Source organism: Carassius auratus, chromosome 32 (genome assembly GCF_003368295.1).
Source record: "Carassius auratus strain Wakin chromosome 32, ASM336829v1, whole genome shotgun sequence".
NCBI classification, from domain to species: domain Eukaryota; kingdom Metazoa; phylum Chordata; class Actinopteri; order Cypriniformes; family Cyprinidae; genus Carassius; species Carassius auratus.
In genome coordinates, this window is record NC_039274.1 from 15,042,368 (window position 1) to 15,050,642 (window position 8,275).

General features: G+C 38.4%; 1 protein-coding gene across 1 annotated transcript; it reads right to left on the minus strand.

Annotated features, from left to right (window-relative positions):
• Positions 1-1,878: 1,878 nt before the first annotated feature.
• On the minus strand, positions 1,879-7,862 carry dnaja2a (DnaJ heat shock protein family (Hsp40) member A2a). Its single transcript, XM_026215648.1, has 9 exons — positions 7,699-7,862; positions 6,868-6,927; positions 5,872-6,098; positions 5,549-5,629; positions 5,207-5,340; positions 4,920-5,116; positions 4,241-4,385; positions 4,044-4,171; positions 1,879-2,878 (listed from the first exon to the last, which is right to left on the minus strand). Exons 1-9 carry the CDS (start codon positions 7,774-7,776, stop codon positions 2,693-2,695), a joined length of 1,236 nt encoding a protein of 411 aa, XP_026071433.1. The 5' UTR covers positions 7,777-7,862; the 3' UTR covers positions 1,879-2,692.
• Positions 7,863-8,275: the final 413 nt, after the last annotated feature.

An 8,275-nucleotide genomic window follows, 5' to 3' on the forward strand; every position in this document is an offset into this window, starting at 1 on the left:
GGAATGTCCAAACTCAGTCCTGGAGGGCCGGTGTCCTGCAGGGTTGAGCTCGACAGCTTTAGAGACCCCCGGTGTAGGAGGACATCAGAGTACCATGAGAGCTCTAGAGATGCTTTCGAATCGCTCAATAATAACCAACTCTTTATTACCTTTGTTACAACATTCAGTGTGTGGAAAATAACCATCGTGACAGAAATTCACACATTCATAAACTGTAAGAAGTTGATGATGATCATAATGACTATGCATCCGTTAGTAAGGAAGCTTGTAAATTAATTTCTCTATCAATGCTGTCACGTCACGTGACAACAGAACGAATGATAGGTTAAAGCCCTTTAGACTTAAAAAAACAAACAAAAAAAAACTATATATATATATATATATATATATATATATATATATATACACATACATGTTTAAGAATATAAACACAGATATGTTGCCAGGCTAACTCCTTTTATACAGTCTATAGTGAAGGAACGAATCAAACCCGAAGACTTGTCAGACAAGGTAAACAATGAATTAATCTTTTCTGTTTCTTCTAGCATTACAGTTTTGTATTGTTTGTAGCTTGATAAATGTTTAAGTACTAGTACACATGTTAGGGAAGTAGCACGTAACATTTTAATAAAATTTTGATTAAAATGACTAAAAAAGATTTGTTCATTTAGCTGAACGAGAGTCTGTAAATCTGTAAGTCTGATGTCAAACACTGAAGAGAGGGGCAAGGGCAGTTATCATCTGTTTGAGAGCAGAGAATTCAACTTCTTTTTTTTCTCCCAAGATTTGAATATACCGGTACCTTATTTTATGTACTTGCTTTTTTTTTGTTGTATAATTTAAATTTGGCTGGGTGGTTCATAACATTTTTTTCTGTGATGTGACAAACTCAGAAGACAATTAATCTTGCTTTACATGGACTTTAATTCTGCCTTGCATTATTTGAAATTAATCATTACTTAGTATTAGGTGCCTTTATTCAAGCCTGTGAACTTTTAATGAAACCAGTTTTACCTACATGCATTAGCATTTTTTAAAAATTGGCCTAGTGGTAACATTGTATATAGTATTTTGAATTGAATATTAAACTTAATGGAGACCGTTAAAGTGCATTGCATCAGTTTTGTTTTTCTTTTAACAAGCATAATTGCTCTAGTGTATTTGTCTTATGTTTGCCAAACAACATTTTTTTAGCACTGCATTCAGATAAAAAGAACATACAAAAATAAAAAAATAATTTTAAAAAGCACTGAAATAAAATGCTATGTATTAGAAAATGTTCATGTCTACATTAAAAGCAGTTGAAGACTTTAGTCAATATAGCCATTACAGGTAACGTGTACTGCCTTCTGGTGTTCTTCAGAGCCAATAGAACTGCTGTGATACAGTCCTTTAAAATCCCCAAAAACTTTGGCTCCAACACAGGAAGTATGAGGTAAAGCACGTGACCGTCCTAGGCAATCCAGATCATTTCAGGTCACAGGTGTTTCCTACACTACTCTGCTTTGTCAGTGCAGATATGACCCAACTGCAGTAACGTGAGCTTTTGGAATGGGTACATAATGTTATGTGTAAGCCTACACTACCATTCGACACATGGACCTGTCTGAAGTAAACACATTTCACATCTGTTGAGCTTTAGCATCTAAAAACATTCCAGAGTGAAAAATGGTAAAACGCTGATGATATTAGATTGATCACAAGATTCAGTGAGCTAACATGCATAGTTTCATCTGTGATTGAAATGCAGGTCAATTGCATTTAATCCAGCTTGCTTTAGGTGACCGATGTACTGAATAGTCAGGATTGCTCAATGTTGGCATGGCACTAAAACTGTAAAAACTAGCTACCAAGCCCCAAATAAAGCAAACACTTGGATTATGTTGCGGAGATATCGAAGGACATTTTATTCAACAACTCAAACTTTTTCACAGAAGATATAGGCCTATAATAAAGGTGCTTTTTCCTCCACTCATTTCACTATGCATACCTCTCTCTTTCAATCAGTGAAGGGACCAAAGTGTTCAACATGCACCTGGATTGCTGACAAATAGGCAATTGATTTTATTTCAAAACAAAAAACACTCAAATGTGACAGCAGCTGATACAAAGCTTAAATGACAATCACTTATTTTATACAGGTTATAGTCTCTTGTTCCAATTAAAATACCAGAAGAAAAAAAAAAAAAAAAATCTACAAATAAAATTAAGTGGTAAAAATTGCACACAGATACAAATAAACCTAAAAATGGATTGGTGATAATGTCCCATTTGTGTTTTGTTTTTGGATCTCTCAACTCCTCTTCAGTTAGGTCATTGCTCTCCAACAACAACAACAAAAAAGGTCTCAAGTCCAGGGCCAAAACAGTTTTAAATTAATTTAAATTTGTGAAATGACCAAAAAAAAAAAAAAAAAAAGTTACAAAGTACTTAGCAATTACCCTTTTCTCTCTGAAGTGGGGTTGTCTCCAAAGGGCGCAGGGAGAGGATGAGGGGCAAGAAAGAGTCTCTAGATGCAGGATCATCTGTGCGTTTACTACAAGGGAATCGGGTGGAAAGGAATGGCTGTATGTAATTCTCATCTTTTAAGGCAGCCCGAATCGGATTAGAAACACACCGGTTTGTTGTGCAACTAGAACTTTTGTTAAATCCCCACTGTTGGAGCCGGACAGGATATTTGCTGTAGTGGGGTTTACTGATGGGCACACTGCACGCCAGGACCGTGATGCCCTCCTTCCTCATCTGAGCTGTCGTTGTATGCCTCACGGCGGTGACCACCAGAGGAGCTCTGGCTCACAAACTCCTCCAGGTCCACTTCCTCTGCGTCTCCAGAGATGACTGGTGGATCGGCCCGTGTGGGCAACAAGTCCTCCAACTCCTGACAAAAAAAATAAATTTGTATTCTTTTCAGAAAAAAATCAAAATAGATTTTGAACAATCTGAAGTAAGTAATTTTCATTTTCAATGTTTTTAATGCTTTTATGCTTAAAGCAGCAGTTGTTTCGTATAATACAGTAAAAACAGTAATAATGCATTTTTAAGTGCACATATTGGAGAAACAAGATTTTTCTGGGATGGGAATATGTATATAAAAAAAAAAGTTAAAGGAAATCTGGATAAAGCACTGGAGCCCCTGAGCATGGCCCCTCTATAAAGGCCCTGATATACTTCAAATGAAAAATGAACTGATGACATCATTTCGAACATAATCAGTTGGAAACAGCGAAGCTGCACAAATATATCTGCACCTGTACGATCGCTAGTGGACAGGCTTTAAAGATTTAGAGAAAGCATTTGAGTCCTAGAAAGAAATGGCAATGAAGTTTGGTGTCGACGACCCGGAGTTATGCAAAAAACGACGTAAAGAAACATCCGAGTCAAGTTTTCTAAAGCCATGAAAAGAAAGAAAGGAAAGAGTAAAAGATATAAAGTAGCAAGTACCAAATACATGCGTTTCAAATAAATGTTACAACATGCTGCTGTTGTTCTTTCAATAAGCGGGTATAGGTCTACAATAAATGAAACGCCAAACAAACATACGTTGATAAACATTTGTTTTATCAAAAAGTAAATCATGACACTACATAAAATATAAAAAAGTACAAGAACAATGCATCCAGTTTTATAAAATAAATGAACACTAATAAAATAATTAACAAACTGACTCCAATATTTTTTGTTGGAAAGTTTGACATTACACCGACGCTCAGCCTTTTCCATTTTTTTTTTTTTGCACAGAAACGAAGAACGTCATACCAGAGTATATCAGAGCCTTAAGAGGTGTGTTCAGCTTTTGTAACATTATAACGGTCTTTACGTCACCAAATTTAAATAGTAACAATACCCACAATATTGCTGTGTGTACTGTGTTAGGATAACAGACTTGTTATAGCACTTATATCATTGCTCTCTCGTTGATTTTGATTGCTTCCTTTGTCCTCCATTTTAAGTCGCTTTGGATAAAGGATCTGCTAAATGACTAAATGTAAATGATATTCTAATATAATATTCTTCAAAAACTTCAAATGTATGTTTCGTCTTACCAACAGCTTCTCTGGGCTTAACCAGTTGTTGTCTGGGAACTGCACGTCAAACTTGATGAACATGTCCCCCTTCTCGAAGGGGTTACGGTACTGTGGCATGCCCTCCCCTCGAACAACTCTGACTGAACCTGTGAAGACAACACCATGATTTAGACCATGTGACAAAATCACGTACAACTCATTTCAAGAAGACTCACCTGGCTCGATGACTTTGCCAGCTGGGTATTTCACCACAATCTGTCTACCATCTAAGTGTTTCAGTGTGAAATGGAAACCACAAAGTGCTTCAACAAGGCCGATCTTATGGGTCATGTGCAAGTCGTTGCCTTCTCTTCTGAACGTCTGTTGAAAGTAAAAAAAAAAAACTTTAGCTTTACAGAACATATTAGAGAGAAAAACAAAAACACACAAACAAAAAAAAACAACTGATGCTTCTGTGATATCCCATATCAGCCCAAAACAGACATGACTCTCGCTGGACCTGGAGGGTGGGAGAGTTGGTCTATAAACGTGTGTTACTCCACAGCGGTGACCACCCAAACAGGCTACAATAGTCCAAACCATGAGCACTTATAAGTGTTCTGTAGTGATTCGGATTTAGACAAAAAGGTGGTTTGGTAGATGAATTTGTGTTGTACTCGCTCCTTATATACATTTAGCAAACTTGAACATAGAAAAAGTTACATAGTGTTGCTTTAATGTTTCACTTTTAAAACATGGACAAAATAACGATATAGTACTGTATAGTCTCAGTCAAATTCCTAATAATCTAGTTTAAAGACTTTTTCCCCAGATATGAAACTTGTTCACTTAATCCGTGAAGTTTCTGATCCAACTAAACCTCTCTATCATAAGTGTTCCTGAACATTGACAAACCTCATGCTCTTTTTCCTGCAGGACCAGGACAATGTCTCCGGGTTCTTGTCCAGGTGCTTGGTCAGCCTCGCCGCCGAAGGTGATCTTCTGTCCGTGCTTCATACCTTTATCCACGTGCACTTCCAGAATCTTCACCTCTTTAATCACCTTCTTCCCCTCACACTTTTTGCAGCGATCCTTCTCACTGATCACCTCGCCTGGATCATGAAGAAACCAGCAGCGAATCTTACCTCCAGGTGAACACATGGCTGACATTCATGAAGTACAGTCAGACCCCAGTCCCTTACCTTCACCGTTACAATCGGTGCACACGGACTGCATCTGCTGGACCATGCCAGGAGCCAGCTGTCGGATCATGATGCGCATACCCCGCCCCCTGCAGGCCGTGCACTTCTGGACCGCACCAGACTTCCCGCCTTGACTGCAGAAACAGACAGAAAAACACTTCAGCCAGGGCAAGTTTCAAACTCTTTAAAAGCCACGATTTAACAAGAGAGTAACTTACACACAATGTAAGCTTGTACTGAAATGATTGGGTGTGGTGAGAAAAGACTTAAAATGCTCATTACAGAGATCATTCTCCTTAATTGTCCTGAAAACACCCATAATGTGAAACAAACCTTACTCACCCATTACAAGTGCTACACAGAACATTCTTGCTCAGCTGTAATTTGGTTGTTTTTCCATTGTACAAGTCTTCAAGAGACACCCTGTTGGGAAAAGTAAACGTGCAAGTTCTTCCAGAATATCATGATGCAACCCCAAATAAAACCATAGAGACATTTAAAGCTTCTTAAGATGATGATGCTATACATGTGCTTGGCAACAGTGAGAGGATGAGGAAGGAAGTTAAAAAATAAAAGGGGTCATTATGACTTCTAAAGGGCAGCAGAGAACAGCATTTCTACACGCATGCATCTCTTTAACAGTGGAAGGCTGTGATTTCACGTACTTCAGGGGGTGGACCATGTCTTCCCCTCTCCGCCGCGCTCCGTTCCTGCTCCGACCCTGTCCCCCCATGAAGCCGAAGAGACCGCCACCAAAGATATGGGAAAAGATGTCATCCATCCCGCCTCCTCCGCAGCCACCTTCTCGCAGACCCTGCTCCCCATAACGGTCGTACAAGTCCCTCTTCTCTGGGTTAGTCAGTACTTCATAAGCAAAGCTAATCTCTTTAAACTGGAAAAGGAGGGAAGGGATGATTCAATATTTGAAGAGAAGCATTAAGACAATACAATACATATAACAGCATTAAATGGATTGTACACTCATAAATGAAAATTTTTATTAAATAAAATTAATCTTTGAAACAAGTCATTTTAACCAAACTGATTTCAGTGCACCAAAACTTTGATGCTTAAAAAAAAAAAAAAAAAAAAAAAAAAAAAAAAAGGCAAGATCATAGAAATCTAGTGGGTTTTTTTTTCTCGTGCAACAAACATGTTTAACATTTCATGTGCTCCATGCATGCCCATCAGTATTTATATTTGAATAAGAGACCAAATTAAGTCTGTTCATCATATAGAGTGATTACCGCTTTTTAAAAAACTGGGTTAGACCTCTTGATTCACATGGGTTACTTTATGAGCCAGTTATGAACTTTTAAAGGGTCCGTTTTGGTGGAACTGACATGAAAATGTAGAGAAAGAAATATCTCCGGTTTAATAAAAAAAACATTAAATAGTATTTTGAAGATAGGTGAAAGTCTTATTGGTTTGGAAGGGTGAGTAAAGAAATTTGTGAGTGACCTTATTCCTTTACACCCATGATAACAACTAATACGTTAAAAGCATAATATTCGTTAAATCTATTACATATCAGAATTTAACTCAAATGTACACAAAATGATCTCTCCAATATGTACTCATTTAACAGCGTTTTATCTTTCTACATGTCTTACATTAAAATACTCTACATTCAGATAAAAGTGATGATAAAATGATCTTACTTTATCTCCAGCATTTGGGTTTTTGTCAGGGTGATACTCCTTTGCTAGTTTCCGATAAGCCTGAAATGTATTTGTTTTAGAAAGTTAGTTTCACTTCAGAAAGCACCCAACACCCAATACAATACATAAACAACATTCCAGAATCAAACCACTGACACAACAAAAGATAAAACGAGTTACACCTTCCTGAATATTCCAGCAAATATCTCTCCTGATTTGAGAATGAATTTAAAGGAGTTGGTTTGTGCGTCATGTTCATATTTCCATCAATTTAACCAGATTTCAGACAGAAACTCCTCGGTGCTAAACACATAGCGTTGCTGACTGTGATTGACAAAGAACAGAAAACATATCCACAGTCCGTCATATGGGTCAGATTAGTTTGAGCTGGTTTCAAATTCGTTGTGCATGTGACCGCTTTGGCATTATGACACAGGTGTAAAGGGGAAAGCCCTAAGTCGAGGCCTCACACACCGGCCACACGATGAGACGACGCTAACTGTGTTTTCAGCCGCTAACGTTAAACAGGAAGACAAACATGATGACTGCGTTTAATGTTAAAGTCCAAGGCATGAATCACCACATACACGGGCGAGTGGATGTGTAAAGAGACAGCAGATATGCTTGATTGAATCCCACAACAACACTTCATCTCGCCGGTTTTGTCCGTCGATCAGGTAACTATAGACACTAGGCCAAACTCCGCTTTAGCTCACTGCTAATCCTCCTCTCTCGGTCTCTTCCTGACTCACACACACAAATCAGTCGAGTCACTCCCTCAAACTGCGCTAATGAGCGCCCAAATTAAAGTCAAGACACACGAACCCGTACCTTTTTCAGCTCGTTCTCGGAGGCCGAGGGGGAGACCCCGAGAAGGTCGTATAGTTTGGTATCGGAGACGTCAGACATGGCTGTGCGGAGAGAAGGACCGTCTGCAGGAAGCGGAGAGCTGAAGAGAGACACCGGCCGGAAGCGTCAACTTTAACCTCTCCGCACGCGCCTCCTCTCACAGCACTGGCACATCATGTCCTCGTGATGGAAAATCACACACACACACACACACACACACATCCTACATATTAACATTCAGCAACTTACTTTTGACGAATTGTTTAAATAATGCGATAAGGGGCATTTAAATAATATATCCAGACAAAACTATTGCGTCTGTGATTAATGCTTTAAAACTAATTTTGTGAAATCTGCTTCGCTTGTGTGAGGAAAATGCCACGATTACAGAGAAGCAGAATAGTCCAGTGGTCAAAAGTCCCTGAAATCTCACTTTTTACTATCTACAAATTTAAATTCGCGGAAAATTATTAAATTAAATATTTTTTGAAATGCCTTTTTAATGGTTAGGAACCTACGGTCAAATGTTTGCGGGTCAGACTGACTGGTTTTGATCGGT

What these genes read in the sequence shown, in the direction of transcription:
- dnaja2a (XM_026215648.1), bottom strand. Translation starts at nt 7,776, where the DNA reads ATGTCTGACGTCTCCGATACCAAACTATACGACCTTCTCGGGGTCTCC. An exon ending in CCGAGAACGAGCTGAAAAAG is followed by an intron (nt 6,928 to 7,698) that starts GTACGGGTTCGT and finishes AATACATTTCAG; the next exon opens with GCTTATCGGAAACTAGCAAA. An exon ending in TAAGCCCAGAGAAGCTGTTG is followed by an intron (nt 2,879 to 4,043) that starts GTAAGACGAAAC and finishes TTTTTTTGTCAG; the next exon opens with GAGTTGGAGGACTTGTTGCC.